The following is a 23,203-nucleotide window of genomic DNA, read 5'->3' on the forward strand; positions in this document are numbered from 1 at the left end:
CATCTCTTCAGAGATTTGCCAATTGCTGTAGCGTCTGCTGGTTAACATGTTAAAACATTGCAGTTCTAGCTTTGAAATCAATTTCTCGCCCTCGCTCCCACCCCTTTGCAACAGGATGATCTCGGAGTGTTATTTCTAGTGCTGCCAGGCCTGGAGACTGGGGTTGCTGAAGGACTTGAGCTTTAAAAGAACGCTTTTGTGGAGACACATCTGAAATCCCATTGTCTCTGAGAGAGAAATGGAAGAGGAACGCTTGATAAAAATCCTCCTAGTGTACTTTCATCTCTTTTTGCCCTCAGTGGTGTCAGGTGTTATGTTAAAGTCATGTGAAAAGTGTGTGACTTCCAAATTAAAAGTGTGTTGGAATTAATAGTGTGTGACTTCAAAATTACAGTCTGTTCAGGTGCAGCCGGCAGTAACTGGAGACCTTGTCGACTTTTCACTCTGGTCGTGGCAGGCTTTGGAAATGTCTTGAGGGAAGAGCGCTGGGATATTTTTTAACATCTCTGTATTCCTGTCACTGTTCAAGAGCGTCTCTGTAGTGCAAAGCCTTTAGACTGTGAGCAAATGGACAGTGCTCGATGTTGTGTGTGGTATTTCATGTTCAGATGCTTTGTGCGGTACCCGGGAGCAGGATTTGCTGCTTTACGGCAGGTTTTTGTGTGTGTTGGCAGCTGATTTCTGTAGAGAACGAACCTAAGTGAGGTGTCCGTGTGCTGTCGTGTTCCTGGCCAGGGCTGTGAGTATTGCTTGAGTTTTTAATAGATGGCAAGAGGGTATAAAAATATATATATTCAAGTGGTACCTTCTACTTCTTTTTTTCTGGAGACATTACCCACGCAGAGGAACGGTCTCTTTTCCAAGTAACATCACACTGAGGCCTTTTTGACCTTTTAAAACTTTTTGGTAATTACATTACGCTTGATTAGATACTTACAAGGGATTATTGAATGGCAGTTACTCTTCAATGCCTTTAATCCTTCCAAAGGAGAAGTAATCTCCCCTCTGAATTTCAACAAGAGCTGCGCTTGAGCAAGGTGGCCGAGAAAATGCCTCCTCGTGGAAGTACAGGGCGAGTGATATCATCCCACTTTGGCTGGAAACGAACGCCTTAATTTTCAGCCCTTTGCGTAAGCGTGGTCTCACATGGTTTGACTTTATTTTGGGCAGTAGGGCTTTAATAAAAACAAGTTACTAACCAACACCGAAACAACCCTCTGGTTTTTTTTCTCGCAGACCAAAGGCAAAGTATTAATTTGCGCAAACAAAAAGGCATTTGTTACTGAATTCTGAGGACTTGCTGTCTGTTTGCCAGGCAGACCAAGTCGGCTGAAGGCCAGAACAGGTACTGGATTGCTCTTCCACTTGTGCTGGGTGGGTAAAAACCAAAAAATTGCATCCTGTCTTATCTAGAGCCGCGTAGTGAGTTGAGATAGCGGCTGCTAAACAGAGAAATTGGGCTGAACTCGGATCTGCCGCTACTTGTGTGTTTCCAGTGGAATCTCTTCCCTCCCTGAGCGGCAAGAAGTAGCCTAAGCTGGTAGAAAAGCTAACGTAGACTAGAAAATAGATGCGGCATGTGAGTTTTGAAATGAAATCCTGGGGCGTGAGATTCTTTTCCCGGGCCTTTTATGATGTAGGGCTTTCTCATCTCGGTGCTTTGTGTCATGCTGGGGTTGAAGAGGGGAGCTAGGAAGGACAGACAAGATAAAAAGGTTGTGCTTAAGGTTCTTGTTGCTCAGCTCTCGAGTCGCTGTATCAGGCGCTCTCTGAAGTGGTGAGCTTTTTCAAACGGGAGAGATCTAAGAACAGCATGGAGCTGTAATCGAGCCTTAGGGCTGCGAAGGGCCTGGGTGGGTGTGATAAGGGCCATGCTGGGAGGGAAACGCATCCTCAGGGGTGGCGGAGATGCAGAGGGAGGCAGTGGGAGGTGGCTGTGTCACAGACAGAGCGGCACAGAGCCCGAGATGGGCAAACCAGGAGTGTCCCTGTCTGGAAGGGCACCGTTTGTGGTAGCACTGTGGGGTTTGTCTCTTCCAGCAACTGTGGTGGAGGATCCTCAGGCTGAGGCGGGTTCTTGTCTGCTCCTCTTGGACCCTTCAGCCCAGTTACACAAAGGGCACAGCAGCGCTGACAGCTGAGCTCGGCCGGGTCTGTCCTGAACCTCTGAAATTCCAGTGGTGGTGCCTGCATTGCATCCAGATTTCCAGAGGGATTGTGTTTGCAGTGTTTGGATTTGCGGTGTCATGGGAAGCCTGCATGGTCTGGCTTTGGCTAACGCAGTTTTTCTGTTCGTGCCATACAACGAAGAGATCCCTCTGCAGGGCTGTGTTCCGATGTGGAGGGTCTCAGTTGTCTGAGTGTTGGATGGAAGCTTGCCAGCCACTTCAAAGGTATCTTTGCTGATAAGAGAAGCTGTGTTTGCTGCCAAAGCCACTCCAGTGGCGCTGGATATGCGGTGTGTGTCAGCCCCGTTTCTTCCTGCTTCTCGGATCTGTTTACCTCCTCGGTTACCATTCCCTGCAAAACCTTCACGTGTCTGAGCACGGGGCTGTTTGCACCAAATGTAGGTTTGTATCCTATTGGAATTTTGCAGCCTAAGGTGCCACTGTACTCTTTCATTGCGCTTTGTTTTGGTGTCTCTCAGGGAAATGCTTTTATGCTCCAGTACAACACGTGGTCAGTAAGGGGCTTGCTGCAGCCTTGCAGATGAACCTGCTTGGCATTGGTGGGGATCTGGCCCCGGGAGTAGGGTCAGTGCAATTCTGTGCTGCTGCAAAAGAAAAGGAAGATAAAGTAAGTAGATAACCACGCTCTCAAGCAAATAAAACTGGAGGGCAATTGGTGGAGTTGTCCTAATAACAAATTTTTACACCTTGTTGTAGGTAGAGCTGTGTTCTAAGCAGAGCCAAGTCCCTTCCCCACATCTGCCTGCCTCGCTGTTACGTGTGCCTCTCGTGCAGCGTTGGTCTGACTGCCTTTAAAACACTCATCCTCTGCTCTGCTTTCAACCTGGGGCTCTGGGCAGCTCTGTTGATTGGGAGGTCACCGGGCATCTCCGAGCAGTGGCCCCATCCTGCTCGGAGCTCTGGTTGTTCAGGTAGATGTGTCCTCTTAAGTATGGAATTGTGGGGACAGGGAGGGGTGGTTGCCCTACAGGTTTTGCTTGGAGAGTGTATCGAGTTCAGTTGTGATATTTATGGGGACAAAAAGGACTGAAGAAAGTGAGGATTTGAAATGCGCTTCCTGTTTAATAGCTTTGATCATGAAAAAAAGAAGTTTCTCTGCTAGTACGCTGCACAATGTTTGATGTGAAATGAAAAATCCACAATGAGTTGGTTGAAAGCCTTGCAGTAATCAAGGAAGAAGAATTATTAATTCTCTGAAGGGGTCTGTGCTGCAGATGACCTACTTTACAGCTGCAGCGTGTCTCATGGCTGCGTTGGTACCAAGATATGAGGAATCTTAATATACACCACACACGGAAAAGCCACACACTTGAAAGATGTGCAGTGGCCAACATTTTGTGATAATATTTCTCCGTAACAGTGTAAACCGCTAAATATACAAATGCCGTGAGTAAAGCTGTGGCTGGGGTGCGGGAGTGGTAAGTCTGGCTGTATTCCTGCTCTCACCCATGCATCCTTACCCACTGCGTCTTCCTCTGCCTTGGGTGCCTTAGGAAATAGTGATGCTGAATTCTTACTGTTTTCCCAGAAGTTAAAGGACGCAGAAGGCTGTTGTGAAAAGATGCTCTCCGATTTCTCATTGAGGACATTAAATCTGCCTGTTTTCCTGCCCGCTTATTTTTAGAACAAGCAGAACGGGAGAAGGTGAGCGAGTGCAGTGATTTGTGCGCTGCTCTTATCTGAGTTGGTGGTATATAAATATGCTTCCGAGGTAGAGGTTTGATTCCCCCACTGGTAACCGAAGTGGGAGGTTTCTGTTACACTGCTGGCACTTTGTACCTGGTCCGATACGGCGGTGGGATCGGAGCCTGTTGCCCAGGGGATGTACTGAACACCAAAGGCTGCAGCTGGAGTAATTATACTATGTATGTTATAGGCTAAAATGTCACTGCTGCATGTGTATTGGCAAGGAATACACTGCATTGGGTCCTTTTACATGTGGGAAGGTACTCCATTGTTGCTGCATTTTGTTTCAGATTGCCTGTATGCTTATGCTGCCTTGCACTGCCCCAGACTTTGTTTCACTGCAGCGCCGATTCAGGTCAGCCAGGAGGAAGGTAACAGTGCTTCTGTGCTCCAGGTCATCCATCTGATCCCTCCAGCCGTTTTTACCTAGAGATAAATCACAGCCCTTTGAAAAAAGGTATTGGGGGAGGTTGGTAGCACAAAGCCGCCGTGCAGAGCATCAAAACTGCGAGCAGAATTACAGAACCTCACTTCCAGTATTTCACAGGACCTCCCCACTTGGTCCTGCCACCTTCCGAAGCCCGTTTCACACGCAGCTCATCAGTGAGGGTGAGTGTAGCCGGCTTCACCGCAAGAAGGAATGCTCTCAGCCATAAAATTGCTCGGTTTGTTGTAACTGAGTGCCCGAAGCCCAAGATTCAATAGCATCAGCACAGAATTATGCAAAAAAATAGAAGAGAAAATGGGAATGAGGGTTGTTGGGAAGCAGCTCTTCCAACCTGGAGTGTGGGAGGCAGTGGTGTGACATGGTTTCATGTAGGAATGTTTCATGTAGGGCTTTAACGTCCCTTCCCACCCAAACCATTTTATGATTCTATGATCTTGATTTAGACAGGAATAAAAAGGATCTTGCACTTCTACAAATGCCATCACTGATTTCAGCGGGAACTCAATCCACTTGTCTCCCAGCTCCATCAATTCCAAAACCATGAGAACATTTCATGTTTGCTTTCCTGCTATGTATATCTAATTATTCCTTTTTAAAAAGATGTAGAGAAAGGATCCTGCCAGAGCATGGTTTTTGGAGTCGGCAGATTTGGGTTCCAGTTCCAGCCCTGTCACTGCCTGACAGAATTTCAGGCAGCGTATTAGATAAAATCTCTTATCTCGGTGTGTTACACATTCACCCACCAGTGGTTTCTGAGCGCATCCTTGCTGCTGTTGAGTTTATACAGAAAGCATCTCGTGAACTTCACGGCGTGTTTGTTTGGAAGCAGTACCATCTCTCTATCAGATTTGGAACCACATTGCTGTAGCTCAAGGTCCAGGGCATAAAATGTTGACAGCATTCCTTAGGTCTCATATTTATTATCCCCCCTAAATATTTTGAAGCTGAAGTCGTTAATGTTCGCTGGAATGCGGAACAGCCGGGCGAGAGCTGCAGTAGATCCCAAAAACATCTTGATTAAATTAGAGGGGAGGTGGAGGGGAGGAGGGCTGGAACAAAGAGGCCGTTGAGAAGCTGGCACGGCGTGCTGGGAATTTATGTTCCAGCGAGGGGTGGCAGCAACCTACAGCTCTGCACATGGTGCCTGTACACCCTGCCGTAACAAAGGGGTATGTGTGCATGTGTGAGCCTGTATGTGGATGCGTGTGCACACACGCGTTGGGCACCTTCTTTACTGTTTGGAGCTGTAGAAAAGCCTTGAGAAAGGCAGCTTGCGAGAAAACGACTGAGCTTGCAGTTAGAACCACTGGGCAAGAGTTACGGTTGTCATCTTGATAAAATAATCTCCTTGTTCTCTAGTTTTCCTGATTTGCAGAGAAAAGGGAGCCTGTGTTTGGCTTTGCTCAGCCCAGGTGAGGTGGTGCTGGCTACGTTCTCCCTTTCCCCAGCCTCCGGCGTTTGGTGGGCTCCCATGCCGTGCCTTCTTCCTGGGACGCTGATGGTGCATAGCGAGCTAGGTAATCACCCAGAGCAAGAGGATGAGTGTTTAGCCCTGGTGGGATAAGAAGGAGACAGGGTTTGTTGGGATACCCTGACTCTCTCAGTTCATTATTGGAGCCAGTTAGATGAGATTGTGCTGCAGAAGCTCTTCCTCAGGCTTTTTAAGGGATGTACAGATAAACTGGAGTTGCAGATACAGCCAGGAATAGGTAATAATCAAATTTATCACATTTTCTTTTGCTTTTATTCATTGCTTTTCCTGAAAGTTTGTTTACAAAATGAATCATTCTAAACTCTGCCTTTGGTAAACATAATACAGAATTTGATGTTGAAATAGGAATTGATACCTGGAGGCATTTACAACTGCAGAGGTGATGTTTTCTTCTTAGCGTGCATTTCATTGGGCATTCCACACCCCATTCTAATGTGATCTCGGAATCTCCTGTGCCTGTGTGGTGATGGTTGAAATCAGCAGCCTTTAATCCGGATGCATTTTGAACTCATGAACAGTTCTCTGTGCATCAGGTCCAACACACTCGAGCAACAATTCTTTTGCTGATATCTACAGCTTTTTCTTTTGACTTTCCCAAGTGGACTGTTCTGATTCCTCCAGTATCTTTTCATTTATCAGGCTCAACTAGCTCAACATTTTTCTGCTAAACCTTTTTTTTCTGTGGAATCGGTACTGAGAGCAGCATTAAATTAACGATGTTCATTGCATAGCTCTTGTTTTCGTGACACCTATGATCTATCTTACCTTCATCTTAATGTAAGGTTTTTTCCAGTCCAGCAATCCGTCGGTTTCTTTCTTGAGAGCTCATTTGGAAGCACAAAGAGTTTTGTGTTTTGACAATTTGGCACTTGCACTTCTTCTTTTCTTCTTCAACCTGAATATGCATGAAAATATTCATTTTAATCTATTTCGCATAATGGATGCTTCAGCAGTTTGTACAGTGAATGAGCAATTTTATGCACGAAAGAAGCAAATGGGCTGAAAAGAGCAGGGTGCAAGGCAGATGATTGGGCCAGGCCGAGCAGTTTAAGCAGCACAGTGAAGCGTAATGTTAAAAACCTCCTTCTGTGTGAGAAGTTCAGTGCTCAGGGCGCTGAGAGCAGACCCAGCCAGTCGCTTCCATTCATCATCTCCACTGCTGAGCAAAAGGCGCAGTCAGAAAACCTTTGCGACCCATATCGCTGCAGCGCTGAGCTTGTTTTGTGCTTTCAGGGATGATGTTGCTGGGAGTTTGGGTGTCACCAACTTTTTTCTTGCCTTTAAATTCGAGACTCCTCGGAAAAGGCCAGATACTCCCTTTTGTCAGCGATTGTGTCAGGCCCTTGTTTTTCCAGAGGCACATCTGGGTACCTGGGGAGCAGATTTAGGATCCTGGGACTGGAATGTATGAAAAGGCAAGAGACCTGACCTTGGATGCTCCTTGGATGATCCACGTGCATCCCGTGGCTGGTCTGAGCGGTCACAATGTACATCAACAGGTCTATAATGAAACATCTGTTACTCCAGAAACGCAGTAAATCGAGTGCTGCTGCTCTGGACAGCATTCCAAAAAGGGTAATTTAACATCAAATCATATCATCTTTCTCTTTTTGCTTTTTAATTTATCAGGGGGTTTATCTTCTCGTGGATCTCTTGACGCACAGGCAGAAATGCTGGTTTCAATATGGATTTGTCTACATTCCTTCTTTCCTTTCCTGGACTTGGTAGGCATAAACGATCTCCAACCTGTCCAATGTGCCTGACCCGGTGGGTATCACCTACTTCGAACATGCAGGACATGAAGCTTCAGTCAGGCGAACCCTGCCTTAGCAGTCAGTGGATGAGGAAAATCTGTAAACTCTATCAAATTATTCTTGTTGCATTTGTGCTTTCTAATTAGTAGAAAAATAGTGGACAAAACATAGTTATTAGATGATGGGTGTCTTTTTTTGTGACTAGGAATGTTTAATGTAGAGGGACAAGGTGTCTGCTCTCTTCCTTGGCTTCTCCAGTTACTTGCCTAGAATGCCTTTCATTCATAATGCCTCAGGAAAAGTGGGATTTGGTGCGCTTTATGTCTTTCCTGCACCTCATAATGATTAGAGCTATGAAATTACAGACGGGGCTTTGAGGACATTAAGGATTGTACTGCAAGGGCTAAGATGCTTTTTTGAGATTTGTCATTAGATACCAGTAACTGTTGGGGTTTTTTCCGGTTCAGCGTTTTATAGGAGAGAAGCTGTTGAAGCTCGGTGGCTCTGGTGCAGCCCGAGCAGAGATACCATTAGTGAATGTCACCTGGAGATGGAGCCATCCTTTCCCTCTGGATAGCATGTACAGCTGGGCGTTCTGTCTTTGACAAGGGAGCAAATCCTGGTGGGTTTGTCTTCTCCATTCTCTCTGTTCATTGCAGGCGTCCTACAAGGAAAAACTTAGGGATAGACCAAGATTCTCTCCAGGGCTGCTGGTGTTTCCTTCCTTTCCACCAGACTGAGGGAAATATTTTGTCCAGTAGTTGACAAAGGCAGTTCTGTTTTATCCTTCTCCATTTCCCCTTGTTCTTGGTACCCAGCTCACAAGATTGGCTCAAAAGCCCCTTCCCACTGTAACGCGCTGTACCACGCTCCACGTAAGGATTGTAGGCAATGATTACTTATCTTTGGAGGTTTTGAGGGAGGTCTCCCCTTCCGTTGTGTGTTTGGCCCTCAACATAAGAAGGATGTGGAGCTGTTGGAATGGGTCCAGAAGAGGCTACAAGGATGAGCAGAGGGCTGGAGCACCTCCCGTAGGAGGACAGGCTGAAAGAGTCAGGACATTACTACTTGAAATCTCCAGCGTTGAAGAGGTGAAACATCTGTTTGGGTCTAACTGTAACTGTTGGCTTTAATCTCTTCCAGTGACTGTAGGCTGAAAGATGTTAATTGTGTTGCAAATACAGAGATTTTTCTTTCCATGTCATACTCCTGCTACAGAAAAAGGGGATTTGTTAAGGTTTGTGGAGCGCGTGGCTGCACCTCCACGCTGCTTTGCAGGTGTGTCAGCAAATGCCTGCTCTGTGTCTTGCTTAGTGGGTCTGACTTTCTCGGCTTTTCTCAGGGAAGCACTTCAGAATACAAGCGGTGACAGTTTTAGCATGAAATCCTATCTCTAATGAAGTGAAGATTAATGGTACCATCGAACTCATTAAGGAAGACAGTCGCTTCACCCTTCTTTGCATGCAGAAACGCCTCTTCAAAGAGGGCTTTGCATACAGAAGTACCATCCATTGGTAATTATGGCTGCACATTGTTGGATGTTAAGTGTATTTATTAGAAAGCCAGAAGTTTATCTCTTCCTGTGCCAACAAAAGCCAGATGTTTCCTGGCATCAGCTGTCCACGCAGTGGTTGGATCCAACTGCGATGTGGAAGTGCTGACTGCCTGTTACCTAGAAGGGAGTTTAAACAAGTAAATATTTTTATATTACAAGGACAGGCTGAGAGAGTTGGGGTTGTTCAGCCTGGAGAAGAGAAGGCTCCGGGCAGACCTTATAGTGACCTTCCAGTACCTGAAGGGGCTACAAGAAAGCTGGGGAGGGGCTGTTCACAAAGGCTTGTGGGGATGGGATGAGGGGCAATGGGGATAAACTGGAGAGGGGCAGAGTTAGACTGGACATAAGGAGGAGTTTCTTCACAATGAGAGTGGTGAGGCCCTGGAACAGGGTGCCCAGAGCAGTGGTGCTGCCCCATCCCTGGAGGGGTTCAAGGCCAGGTTGGATGGGGCTCGGAGCCCCTGATCCAGTGGGAGGTGTCCCTGCACATGGCAGGGGTGGGACTGGATGGGCTTTGAGGTCCCTTCCAACCCAAACCAATCAGTGATTCTGTGTTCAATAAAGGAATTTTATTCCTGCTGGCTTTCTTATCCTGCATTTCTCCAGCTTCCATACCAAGGTCGCCTAGATCCATAGTCTAGGTCGATCCTGCTAAAATGAGCCAATCTATGTGTTTTCAGGCTCGTCATGTTGAAAATCTCATGTTCTCTGGAAATTTCCCTGTGTTCACACTGCAAAGCTTTTCTATCTGTGTGTGTATCACATTTGGGTTTATTAATACTGTTTGTGCAGTTTGCCCATGAATGGCTCTGGGCTGAGCAGTTATTGGATTTGCTGGCATAAATAGCTGTCCTTAATTGAGCCTAAATTATTTGGAGGTGCGGAGCATGCTCACTTCCTCCGCCTTTTCACCATCTTCCCCAATTAACTTTCATTTCTCTGTTTTGTTGCAGAGCAAGGAAGTGGGATTGCAGCTCCAGGAAGACTTGATGAAGGTCTTGAATGAACTCTACACGGTAAATCAAACTGACTTCTTGACATCTTTTCAGGCAGAAGGAAGAAGTGTTTGACTTCTCCCAGGCTGCTTTTACAGCAAGGACTGAGCACCGAGGCTGATAAATGTCTGCAGCCGCTGCAGTGGGAGGCAGCTTGTGTTTGCCAGTCTATAGAGCACCATAAATCTTACTTTTGCACTCTATCCCTATATTGTTTCAGCTCTGTAAGTGCGGGCTCTGCTTCTCAAAGGACTCACTTTAGCACACACCTGCTGCTAGCTGCAGCATTGGGATTAAAAAGAGTGAGAGAGGTTAGAATTAACTCCAAATACACTAAAAGTGTTCAGGCTGTGGTTTTGTGTGGTCTGAGCATACGGCTTCTGGGGAGGGGATGACACTGTGTTTATTTGTTCCTCAACTCTTCTGGCAAAACAGCTCTCTTAATAGAAATAGTTTTCCATCTGTGCTTTCTGCTTCTCAGTAAATCCATTGGAGCCACCAAGAAGGAGGCACTGTCTCGGGAAGGAGAAGGAATGTGTTCATAAAAGTTCATGGGCTGCTTGGGGATTTTTGCCCGCACGGAGATGAATGGAAAAGCCTGTTGTTTGATTTCATTTTTGCTTTCTGCAGCTGTTAGCAAGCTAGTTCTCTTTTAAAAGCGGAACCTAGACGCTGTTTTCTTGCTCAAGATGTCTTTTCTTTCGCCCTTCCTAACGATATATTGTGTCATTATACCAAGGTATGTGTTCATTCCTTCGTTCTTTTGAATGATCCAGGGATGTTGCTCAAGCCGTGGTGTATCAACCTTGCGATGAAATCTGATGTTAAGGCTGGAGTATGAGGGGGTTTCCGGAAATTTCCTGTATCAACATTTCCTGTATAGAAGGGAGTTGTTTCATTAGAGCATCAAAGCCTAATGTTTGGACTGATCTCTCAGGTCAAAAGGGAGCTCGGGGGTAGGAAAAGGGAATTCATTATGCACTAACGTTCCTGCTGCTGCAGTGGCAGTTGAAGAGGTGAGGCTGTGAATCCCATTTATGATTTTCCTTCTTTTCTGCATTGGCATTTCGTGTTGCTGAGTGTTTTCTGCAGGCACAGGGAGTTTGTGGTCCTCGACGGGAGAGCTGAGGACAAGCAGGATGGTGGAAGCTGGAGGTGCTTTGAAGCTGATCTGTGGTTTGACGTTCTGTTGCTGTAGTTGTTAGTGCAGCCTTAGTTTATGATAGTCTGAGCAAACTGCCATGTGCTCGTGTTCCTGGAAGGCAGACAGTTCACCCTGGGTGTGAAGGTGGCTTTGCAAATGTAGCAGTGCCCGTCATCAGCGCTGCCTGCTCTAGAAATGGTTCTTATTTGAGGGCATAGTCTGATTCAACCTCTGAGTCATGTACTTGGATGGGATCCTCGGGAAGGATGTAGATCTCTCTCTAAACGCAGACTTTTAGGAACGGATATTTATTCCTAATCCAAGTTCCCATGGCTCTGGAGCTAATCGGGTGGCTGGTTCCTGGAGCTTCTATAGCCGTGTGTCATCATTTCTGCATCTCTGACACATCCTCGAGCCAAATACTGAGTCCTGACCATTTCTCTGTCTCTGGAAGATCTTCCAGCACTTGGCCTTTGATAAAGTGATGCAGAATATTACTTTTATTTTTTAACGTCGGTGCTAAGAACTTGGAATCTATTTATTCTTCCTTTCTGCTGTAAAATTTTTAACTGTCCCTTCATGAGAAAATGTCTTTTCCTTGGAAAAAGCCACTGGTGCCGATCATATGAAAAGCAATTTCTTGCTGGACTCAGTTTAATCCCCGGTAGGATTGCTTTTATCGGTACTTTTAGCAATACTCAGTGAACCAGAGGTGCAAGTATCGAAAGGGTTGGTATAACGCCTATTTCAGGCAAAATGGATGTCCATGCAAATGGGCAAAGCCTCTGATTTTCCCTACACAGATAAAAGAGAGGGGATGGTTGTCACCTGTACGTTTTGTCCCGTGCTGTTCCCTCCGCAGTGACCCCGCTGCCAAACACGGGGCCGGCAGAGCTCGTGGCTGCCAGCGCGGCGCCGTCAACGCGATGGAATCATTAACATTGTGATTTCTATTTCTGCTTCTCTTGCTTTCTGCCAGTTCCACTTTCAGTGATAGACGAAAAGGAACTACTTTGCATCCATTATTATAAATGCCTGCTTTATAGTCTAAGCATATGCAGGAGCTGAAAGTGTGTGCGTAAATTATTCAGAAAGTCTCTCTTTAATACTGGCTGCGTTCGCATTCGCTTTCATGTTTAAATACAGCGACTCTTTGTATCTGGGAACCTTTGCTGAGTGCTGCATCAGGAGAGAGCACACATCCTACTTACATAAAATGATGTTACGGTTCACGCTAAGGTGAAATAGATATAAATGAGTTTTTATCTGAAATAAATGATTTGCAAGCGAGGTCTGAGTTAATGCTGGAACGACACTATTGGGGTGTCTTTATGCAACTCTGCATCTTTTTGGCCCCTTGTCAAAATTATATCATCATGACGCTTGCTTTCGGATGTGATCGAGTTGCTTTGTGGATTAAAAATGCTCATTTATATTTTATGTCCTTTGGTTTTTTGGTTCTGTTTTCTTAACACAAAGCTGGACAGGAATATCCTGCATATGTGCTGTACAACCTTGTCCGTGTAGCACAGGGTTCAGGTCACCCTGAGCAAAAGAACCACACTCTTTAATTAATATTTTTATTACCTGGGGTGAACAGAAGTACTTTTAGATGTCAGATTTGAGTTAAACAAATCCAGCCTAGGTTGCTTTTGCAGCTGTCAGGTTCAGACTATTGGTTTGTATATAGTTCCTTGAGACCTGTGATGTTTAAAGGAGTGATTCATCCAGATGAAAGACTGAAAGGCATCCCTTCGGAAACCTTACCTGCTGATGAAAAGCGATCATTTCCTAATGTTGGCATGTAATTTTCTTTGAATAGTAAGGAGGCTGGATTTAGCCTGTATCTTGTTTGGGGGGTTATAACTCCTTTATTGGATTCCACAAGAAGGCACGTGCCAAAGTTAAACAAAGAAACAGCTGCAAAATAATCCACTTTGATTTCAGATGGATTTTGAGAGCTGTGCTTTCATTCACACATCTTCGGTTGTGCTTTTTTGAGATGGGAAATTTCCCTGAGTATTTTGCTGGCTTAGACATTTCTAACTCCCAACTAGCAACCAGATCAGACTTGCGAGTCACTGACCAAATGCTTTTGCTTAGTTTGCATGATGTCTTGCATCTAATATGACGGACAGCTGTAATAGGATCATAGAATGGGTTGGGTTGGAAGGGACCTCAAAGCCCATCCCGTCCCACCCCCTGCCATGGGCAGGGACACCTCCCACTGGCTCAGGGGCTCCAAGCCCCATCCAACCTGGCCTGGAACCCCTCCAGGGATGGGGCAGCCACCACTGCTCTGGGCACCCTGGGCCAGGGCCTCCCCACCCTTGTGGTGAAGAAATTCCTCCTTATGTCCAGTCTAACTCTGCCCTCCTCCAGTTTATACCCATTGCACCTCATCTTGTCCCCACAAGCCTTAGTAAGCAGCCCCTCCTCAGCTTTCCTGTAGCCTCTTCAGGTACTGGAAGCTGCTCTAAGGTCTCCTCGGAGCCTTCTCTTCTCCCGGCTGATCAACCCCAACTCTCTCAGCCTATCGTCGGATGGGAGCTGCTCCTCATGAAATAGTTTAAGGAAACGTAACAGTTTTGGAGAGTGCATTGACCAAATCAAGAAAGAAAATTGTTGTAGCGTAGAATCACAGAATCATTAAGGCTGGGAAAGGCCTCATCCAGTCCAATCATCAGATCAACACCACCGTACCTACTAAACTATGTACCCAAGTGCCACGGCCACGCAGGGTTTGAACACCTCCAGGGATGCAACTTCTTTCCTGGAATTTTTCTTCCCGTCTAGACTGTGAGCTTTCGAGACACAGAAATGGACTTGGTCATGTAGATAAAGTAAGGCAAAACATCTACACGCCCTGTTTGTGGGTTAGGTAGACCCATCTCTTGCTCAGCAGGCTGAACTGTGGTGTGCTCTGACTCTCATGTCATTTTTCTGCAGGTGATGAAGACCTACCACATGTACAACGCTGACAGCATCAGTGCTCAGAGCAAACTGAAAGAGGCAGAGAAGCAGGAAGAAAAGCAGATTGGGAAGTCAGTGAAACAAGAAGACAAGCAGACGCCACGCTCCCCTGACTCAACTTCCAACGTCAAGTTTGAAGAAAAACACGTTCGGCGAAGCTCTGTCAAAAAAATAGAGAAAATGAAGGAGAAGGTACTTGCTCAGTGTTGGTGCTGTGGCGTCGAGTGCCGCAGGAGGGGACCTTTGCAGCAGCTCAGCGCAGGAGCTACTGAGTTCCCTCCTTTGTGATGTTCAACTGCAAGTCTCAGTTTCTGTATGAGTTTTAAGCATTTAGGTTCAGGGAAGGCAAGAGCATCAGGTGTCTTTTTAGGACAGTCAGATAGGCTTTTTAGGTTATCCCAGGGTATACAGGCATGGCACACAAAGCTAAAAGGAGATTACAGCGTGAGATAACAAGTGCCGCCTTGGGAGTCATGGTTAACATAGGTTTTTCTTGCACAGAGTACAGGATTTTTGTTCTCCGTTTCATGCCAGTTTGAGATCTGGCAATCCCAAGCTGACTTCCTGGGCAGAACTGGTTGCTTTAGCCATCAGTCAGTCAGTTCAGTAGTTCAGTGCTAAGATTCAAGACAATAGAAGGTGAATAGTTATTTTTGGATTGATTATGGTCTGAAAGGACCAAGCTTAGGTCCATCCTCTGCTGGAAGAAATGGGGTGCCTGCAGTAGTCCTCGGGCTATCTCTAGGCTTCTAGCAACCATTCCAGTAGTGCTGTAGCTGGCCTATAACCTCATGAACCCACCTTGTTCCTTCATTCTCCCCTTAATCTTCCCCAACCTGCAGTCTGTTTAAGAGAAGACTTTACATGCAAAGCTGTCTAGTCTAGTAGTGCTTAAAACCGTCTAAATAATTAATCTACATTCTAAGTCTTTGAGTTTTGGTAAAACTGGAGTCCAGAGGAACAGTGAGCAGAGTGAGATTTGGTCAGTATTCTCTGCTGTTACTAAGAACGCTACTACCTCTGCTGCACCTCTTTTTAAAGTGCATTCTGGTTTTTTGTTCTCTTTCAGCGCCAAGCCAAGTACACAGAAAATCGACTGAAGGCTATTAAGGCGAGGAACGAGTATCTGCTGGCTCTGGAAGCCACCAATGCATCCGTGTTCAAGTATTACATCCATGACCTGTCTGATCTTATTGATGTAAGTGCTGCTGCTTGGGTGTGAAGCAATGAGTGCCATTGCCATTAGCCTCTCCAGCATCTTCTATACCTCTGTATGGCTGTGGACTGGTGGTCTTGGCTGGGCAGCTTAGAGGCTAACAGCAGGCATGTTAATTGGTCATTAAGCTGTTAAATGAGCTGTTCTTAGATGGATAACTCAGAGTTTGTTGCACAGATTGAAGCCTGCACAAGAAAGTTGGCATTGAAACGTGTAGAAGGAGGAGTTGCTTAGTTAAAACGAAGCTCAACTTCAGTATCACACTGTTGCTTGACATTTTCTATTTACTATTTTAAGCAAACCTGCAAGATTGTAGCTCTGAAGCAGATTTTGAGAAAAGGAATGTTAACTGTAGAAACTGTGTCCCAGTTGGTAAAAGAAATTGAAGACAGAAGCATTTTCTAAAGCTGCTTTTAACTTGTTTTGAAAAATTCTATATATTTCAAGATTGGCGTTTTCTCTAGCATGTCTCACGAGAGGGATGAACCTCCCTGCTTTTTAGACCTTCCATCCTCTGATAGCCTGACCCTCCAAATCTATAGCAACTTGATGCGTTTCTGCTGTTGTTGGGACTGCAGAGCACTTTGAGTCCGGCTCTGAAAGGGGTCCGAGCAGTGTCAGCAGTGGTGGAGGTTCCATTGCTTGCCACTCTGCACTCTTTGTCTACGCAAAGAGACAAAGAAGTAAACTGGCTATAGAAACCAGTTCCCCCTTTTTACAGAATCACAGAGTTGGAAGGGACCCACAAGAGTCATGGAGTCCAATTCCTGTCATTGCACAGGACAGCCCCAACATTCACACCATGTGTCTGTATGCATTTGTCCAAATGTTTCTGAATACTGTCAGGTTTGGTGCCATGACCGCTTCCCTGGGAGCCGTTCCAGTGCTTCACCACCCTCTGAGTGAAGAGCCTTTTCCTAATGCCCAACCTAATCCTCCTCTGGCCCATCTTCCTGCAATTTCCTCAGGTCCTTCCTTGGAACGCTCTGCAGCACCAGGCAATGGAGCAGAAGGTGGAGGGGGCTCCTTCCCCGGCTGCCTGCAAGCTCTCTGTTCTGCAGCTGGGTGATGTCCCCAGTGTTCAGGGGTCGTCAGTTCTGCTTTTACAGCAAAACGCCCCAAATCTGTCTTTGAAAACTCAGGAAAGCCAGTTAGGAATCCTGAGATCTTCCACCACCGTGGAACTCCCCACTTCAGCCTGCAGAACTGGAGTGCCAACCGCACTGAAGGCGGTGTGCCTGGGTCACTGGCTGTTGCTCGATCTCATTCTGCTCGCCAAGGGCAGCCCGCTGCCGTCACGGTTAGAAACACTCAAAGCCTGCAGGGAACTGCCTTTGTAGGAGAGGGAGTGATGAACACAAGTGTCTCTAGACGCAGGCAATAAAGAGCACTCAGATCACTATTAATTAGTCAGCTATTATAATACCTAACAATATATATAATGCATTTATTCGGCTGATCATAAAAGCGCATGAAGTGCCCTTGTGCTAGGCATTTATTTAAGCCTGTCCTTTGGAGGTCAGGCTCATCAGTGCTGCACGAGTTGGAAAAATACTGTTCTTTGACAATGTCACAGCCTGCAGAATTGCTGTACTGCAGAGGCGCGTTTCCTTTCGACCTGCTGCTTGTTGAGGATACAATTGTGGGGTATCAGTTGCTCAAGCAGAGTTGTGCCCTCTTGATTTTTTAACAACTGTTAACTTTCTGCTTATTTTTATATTGCAATGTAGGCAATAGGGATTCGTTTCGCTGACATCAGCCTAATTCACTTCTCTTAATTTTTTGTTTTAAAATCTTATCTGTAAGTCCTCCCCCAAATACTATAAATGCGCTCGGTTCAGTTGTCTCCTAGCAGACTGCTCTTCGTACCTTTTCGTGAGTCGTATGTAGTAAAGAATCCATTTAGATTTCATAAACCTATAATAATTTTTCTGGTTTTTAGGCCCTGGCCCAGGTTGATGCATCTCTGGAGGGGTTCCAGGCCAGGTTGGATGGGGCTTGGAGCCCCTGAGCCAGTGGGAGGTGTCCCTGCCCATGGCAGGGGGTGAAACTGGATGGACTTAGAGGTCCCTTCCAGCCCAAACCATTCCACAGTTCTGTGAATTTCTAAGCACAAGCCTGAGATTTTTTTAAGCACTACATTGACAGCTAGAGGTTCTCCAGCCTAGAAGGCAGCACTTTTCTCCCTAGGCATTCTCCGAGTTGTGGTGGGCAGTGGTGCAAGACAAGAAGCCAGGCTTTTGCAGGACGTGGATTTGTCACAGTTCCTAGAGAGGAACCGTCCTGACTCTGGGCGATTCCACACCTGCGTTAACCCCCTTGTGTTCCTTGCAGCATTCAGTTTAACAGCACCTTGCAAATTCTCATAATCTTTAAAAGAAAAGTATTATCTGCTCTGTTTTCAGAAGGCATTCAAAAATGTGGAACTTGCCTGGGAGCGCAGGAAACGGAATTCAGTTATCTCATTGTTAATATAGATTTACTAATGCCTTTCATCCAGAGGAATCGAAAATTAACAATTATAAGCAGTGATGGTTATCTGAAGCATCTGACTTAAATAAAAATGTGATTTTTAAGCTAGATCTTCGTTCTTTCCCTTGATCTAATCATTCGATTATATTGAATTTTGAACTATGATATAAAAGCATTCTTCAAAGTTACTTACAAGTAGATTGCGTTAGGCCAAATGGCATTAAACTTGTCATGTTTATCCAACACGTTGTTTTCCCCCTCCACGGAAGGATAACAGGGAGTTAATTCTTCATTGTGACTTAAGAGCAATGAATTGTTCCTGACATAGCTCAGTAGTTTTGTATTTCCTGGCTTTGGGGACTGAGGCAGCTCTTTGATGCCGATGAAATATTACAGTAATGGGAAAGTTTGTATTAACTCATGCTTATGGAAGGGTCACTAGGACAGAATTAAAGAAAGATAAAACGTGTGTGAGTGCTAAAGCCTAGTTTTCTCTTCGAAGAATGGGTATCCTGTTGCTGTTGGCTTTAAGATCTCATGCTTTCCCTTCCAACTGTAAATTGCATTATAAAATAGAGCGGTCTTTCTCCTTAAATCTTCTATTTGGGCCTGTTTGAAAACACTGGCTGGCAAAGGGTTAATCGGTTGTCATGTTGGGAAGTGAATTTGAGTGAGTTATGATTAAATTCTTATAAATTGATTTCCTTGGAGAACGATTCCATCAAACATTTATATAACCCAGAAAGGGATGGCAGGATGGATATGTTTATAAATATGCTATGTTGGACTTCTTAAAACGTTAAAGTGGGGGAGTGGGCTGAGAGTTGTTTTCTGTCACTGGCTTCAATAACATAAAGCTAAAAATCTTCATCATTTTAATGTAGTCCTCCCGCCCGAGGCGGGCTGTAAAACATGAAGTCCCATTTGACTTCCCAGTCCCAACAGCAGATTGGCTTTTCTTCCGGACATGGATGTGTCCTGGAGGACACGCTGGGCTCCCTGGGTGGGCGTGCATCGTCTGACCCACAGCCGGAGGGGCAAAAGAGCGACTGCTCCTCTTGAATCCAAGCTGATCCTTGTCGTGGCTGGGCTGCGCGCGCGACTCAGAGTGGCTTTCCCCGAATCACTTTAGAGGATGGCACTGTAACGCACGTGCGGAAGAGCAGTAGCTACCCTGGCTGTTGATCCAAGACTGCTCCACACGTGCAAATTCTCAATCAAGCGTCTTTTGTGGGATTTTGGCTGGGTTTTGTTCTTTCTGATTGACTGTAATGTCCTTTAATTCTCTGCCTCCAGCCTAACCAGCAACTGCAGCTCTTTTTTACAAGACTCCCCACCTGCCACAGCTTCTTGGCAGAGGCGCCAGGCATCCAGCGGCTCTTGGTGACAGGAATTCTGTGAAAGCAGGGAATGGTCCAGTAGTTGCTCTCTTCTTTCCCTCCACCCCTCCTTTTTTTTTTTGCCTTTGCACAAAATGACAGTGATGAGCCCCAAATGATGGGTGAGGAGGAGATTTCATGTGAATTTTGCTTACAGAGCAGCACAGCAATCAAGCAGATGGTCGCTTGCTTTCTTTTTGGATATTCTCCTGGTGTATGTAATCTTGCTTCTAATTCCAAGAAGGTGGGCTTTTTTCCTGCTCACTTTATTAGACGTCTGAAAAATTCAGGCTGTTTCTGGTCAGCTAATGAAAAGCGCCTTTTTTTCCTTCTGAAACATTAAGTCTTGGCTGCGGAGATGAAGCTGCTTGATTGTCCTCCAGTGACATCATCTTGGTGTCAGTAACAGCCAGGAAATTCTTGACCACGACCACTTTCTGCTTGAAAGTTTTTTGCTCTTCTGTTTCACCCCAGCAATGAAGTCATCCCAACTGACGGCTGCGTGCTCTTTGGATGACTCTCTGCCTGTGATGCGCAGGTCGTGTTCTTGCTTCCTGGCGTGCACTGAATTAAGCAGTTTTCTGTATCTTGGGTGGAATAATTTTAATGCAGATTAACCTTTGCGGGTGATCCAAATCCTGTGTCGTCTTTTCTCAGAGTAGTTTTTAGTCTATTGTTTTCCTCGTACTTTGAATAGTTTTATTTAAGGAGTTTGGAGCGTTTTCAGTGGGAATTGGACCCCCTGAAGGTAAGGTTAGGATCTAGAGAGATATGTTGAACGTACCCACTTGAAGGTTACTTTTGGGGTTTTTAATGGCATGAAATTGCCTCTCTAGTACTCTGTGTGAACTCTGCATGCTCTTATAACAATTTAAGCTGAGTAATTATATGGTGTTGCAATTTGCATGGGGTTGTAGGTTGAGAGTTCTGTTTAGGACCAGCTCTGTGGAGCCCTAGTCAAGATGCCTCCAGGGTCAATGAGAGATGTGGGACCACTCTAGCACCCAGAAGACATTGGCTCCATTTATATAAGTTCTGGCTTCAGAAATGTTGTGATTTCCATTCCAGAATTTCTTTGCTTATTCATATAGAACTGTGTGTGTTTTTCCAGCAGTGCTGTGACCTGGGATACCACGCTAGCCTCAACAGAGCTCTCAGGACATTCTTGTCGGCTGAGCTAAACCTGGAGCAGTCAAAACACGAGGGTCTGGATGCCATTGAAAACGCCGTGGAGAACCTGGATGCCAACAGCGATAAGCAGCGCCTGATGGAGATGTACAACAATGTCTTCTGTCCACCCATGAAGTTCGAGTTTCAGCCGCACATGGGTGACATGGTCAGTTTATGTTCCCCCTCTAGCTCTGTAAACAATAGGAGCTTTGCCTCTTGACTTCCCTCGTTTTTGATACAGAGCCACTAAAAGACCACCCGTTCAGCTCTATTTATAGGAGTTAGGAAGGAGCCTTGGAAAAGGGAGATGATTTGAAGATTCAGCACAGGCTAATGACGCAGATACCTGAGTACAGTGCCTCTCACTTTTGACTTTCAAGGCTACTGAAGATGAAAATGCTTAATTAGGTGTAATACTAAATGTAGATAGGAAACACTGTTGTAATCTCTTGTTCAAATGACAGTTAACCTCTGAGCCCTGACACAGACTCTGAAGTTGGAGATTTGAAAGGGCAACAAGGAAGAATCATAGAATCATAACATAGTTTGGGTTGGAAGGGACCTTAAAACCCATCCATTTCCACTCCCTGCCATGGGCAGGGACACCTCCCACTGGCTCAGGGGCTCCAAGCCCCATCCAACCTGGCCTGGAACCCCTCCAGGGATGGGGCAGCACCACTGCTCTGGGCACCCTGGGCCAGAGCCTCACTGCTTTCATAGTGAAGAAATTATCCTTACTCTCTAGCCTAATAGCTGTGATAAAGGGCCTTCAGACATTCAAAACTCATGACAAGCTTACGTTACTGAAGTAGATGATTTTTTTTTTTCCCCTACTTCTTCTTTGATGTTCATATTCTTTCGCAGTCGGGAAGTGAACTGCAAGTGAGTAGAATTGGCTTTGTCTATGGGTTGAAATCCAGGGCTACAAACATTTAAAATTAAGCACTGCAGAGGATGTTTGTTTATAATAACATAATGAACTGCTTGTGGTGTTCGCAGTCGTGCAGGTGTGTAGCCCTCTAAAAGCAGTGCTCTGTCTCTTCCAGGAGTCACAGCTCTGTGCTCAGCAACCTGTCCAGAGCGAGTTGGTGCAGAGGTGTCAGCAGCTGCAGTCCAGGTTATCCACGCTGAAGATTGAAAATGAAGAGGTGAGCTAACAAACCAAAATCAACAATCCTTTTACTACTTCCAGTGGGGAATGGGAACTAATTAAGGAAGAATTTAGTTATCAGTGATCCTGTTTTATGAAGTAAAATTCAAGAATAAGGCAACTGAGGCTGGTACGACATTAGTGTGGGATTTCGCATGAGAACTGGGTGCACAGAGAAGAGCCTTTGAAATATGCACACGTATCTTTGTTCCCATCTTTTAGTTGGTTGGACTGGCTGTGTTGCCCAAGTTGTATTTGGGTAGGCAGTAAAAAAAGAGAAATTTAATGGTTTGAAGTGAAGACAGAGAATTTGCATAACTTAAGATAAGAACTAATTTTTGTTTAATCAGTCATCCAAGATGAGGAGACTGGACTGATGGCATTTGTTGGGAACAAGTCAAAATACCTAATCTACACCTCTGTGTTCAAGCAGTTTTAATCCTCCTGGGACAAAATTTGCATCTCCTTTGTGTCTAGGAAGTAAATTCAGGCCTTTAGTGAAAATTTACAGTGCCATAAAGTCCTTTTCTTAATATCTAACATTTGATGCCTGATATAGTTGCAGAAGACAATTAGCATCATAGAATAGTTTGGCTTGGAAGGGACCTTAAAAATCATCTCGTTCCAACCCCCCTGCGATGGGCAGGGACACCTCCCACTACATTAGAAGATCTTTGTTCCAGCAGTCTTTGCTTAAATTTCTTTACATCTCCTCATCCCAGCCTGTAAGATTAGCCTATTTTTTCATATCAACTAAGAAGCAAAGCTTAGTTATGGCACGCAGGGTGTGAAACCATTAACATCTTTTCATCACTGAAATGCTCCAGGGTGGATCCTGCTTCTGTTTTTGATTTGTGATGTATTGTCTTCACTTTATAAATGCTGTCGTTCTTGCTGGGCAGGTGAAGAAGACTATGGAAGCCACGCTCCAGACAATCCAGGATATAGTCACGATAGAGGACTTTGATGTCTCTGACTGCTTTCAGTACAGCAACTCGATGGAGTCTGTTAAATCCACTGTCTCGGAAACGTTCATGAGCAAACCGAGCATCGCCAAGAGACGGGCCAACCAGCAGGAGACGGAGCAGTTCTATTTCACAGTAAGGAGCTAATTTTCTCTATGAGCACATATAAATGCATTTAGAATTTTCCACACAAGAGAGTGCAAAACAGGGCTATCATCTTACAAAAATGCTTCTGTAATTGATTTTGGACAAGCAGAGTAAGCGTATTAGATTTTAAACGCGGGTGCTTTCAATTCTTTACAAATATATTGGGATACCTTTGTTGATGCCATCCTACTCTCTGGATAAATCGTGTGAAGTCTGATTTCTTCTGCATTTAAAAAGGACTTGTCTGAGAGCGTAATAGCTTGTAAATATCAGTTTTCAAAAACAACACAAACTAAAAGAATGTTTAGCTCTTTCTTGTTATTATCATCTTAAAATTTCAGCTCACATAAGCTTCTAATTGTGCCATTGCATTTTTACAAGATGCTGAGAGCTTTTTGTATTGAATTTCAGACCAGACTGTGTGGTTGTTTTCCTAAATTCAGTTTATGTTAAACTATTGGATTCGCT

General features: G+C 45.2%; 1 protein-coding gene across 6 annotated transcripts in view; it reads left to right on the forward strand.

The window, feature by feature from the left end:
* Positions 1 to 23,203, forward strand: part of SRGAP2 (SLIT-ROBO Rho GTPase activating protein 2) — a 104,499-nt gene that overhangs the window by 44,308 nt on the left and 36,988 nt on the right. For 4 of the 6 annotated variants that reach the window (XM_054087404.1, XM_054087406.1, XM_054087402.1 and 1 more), the window contains 6 exons: positions 10,078 to 10,140; positions 14,213 to 14,428; positions 15,306 to 15,434; positions 20,415 to 20,639; positions 21,520 to 21,621; positions 22,526 to 22,723. In XM_054087404.1, coding sequence (XP_053943379.1) covers positions 10,078 to 10,140; positions 14,213 to 14,428; positions 15,306 to 15,434; positions 20,415 to 20,639; positions 21,520 to 21,621; positions 22,526 to 22,723 — 933 coding nt within the window. The remainder of the gene's footprint in view (positions 1 to 10,077; positions 10,141 to 14,212; positions 14,429 to 15,305; positions 15,435 to 20,414; positions 20,640 to 21,519; positions 21,622 to 22,525; positions 22,724 to 23,203) is intronic. The other 2 variants (XM_054087405.1, XM_054087403.1) reach the window with 1 other exon arrangement.

The sequence above is a fragment of the Cuculus canorus genome, chromosome 24 (assembly GCF_017976375.1).
Source record: "Cuculus canorus isolate bCucCan1 chromosome 24, bCucCan1.pri, whole genome shotgun sequence".
In the NCBI taxonomy this organism is placed as follows: Eukaryota; Metazoa; Chordata; class Aves; order Cuculiformes; family Cuculidae; genus Cuculus; species Cuculus canorus.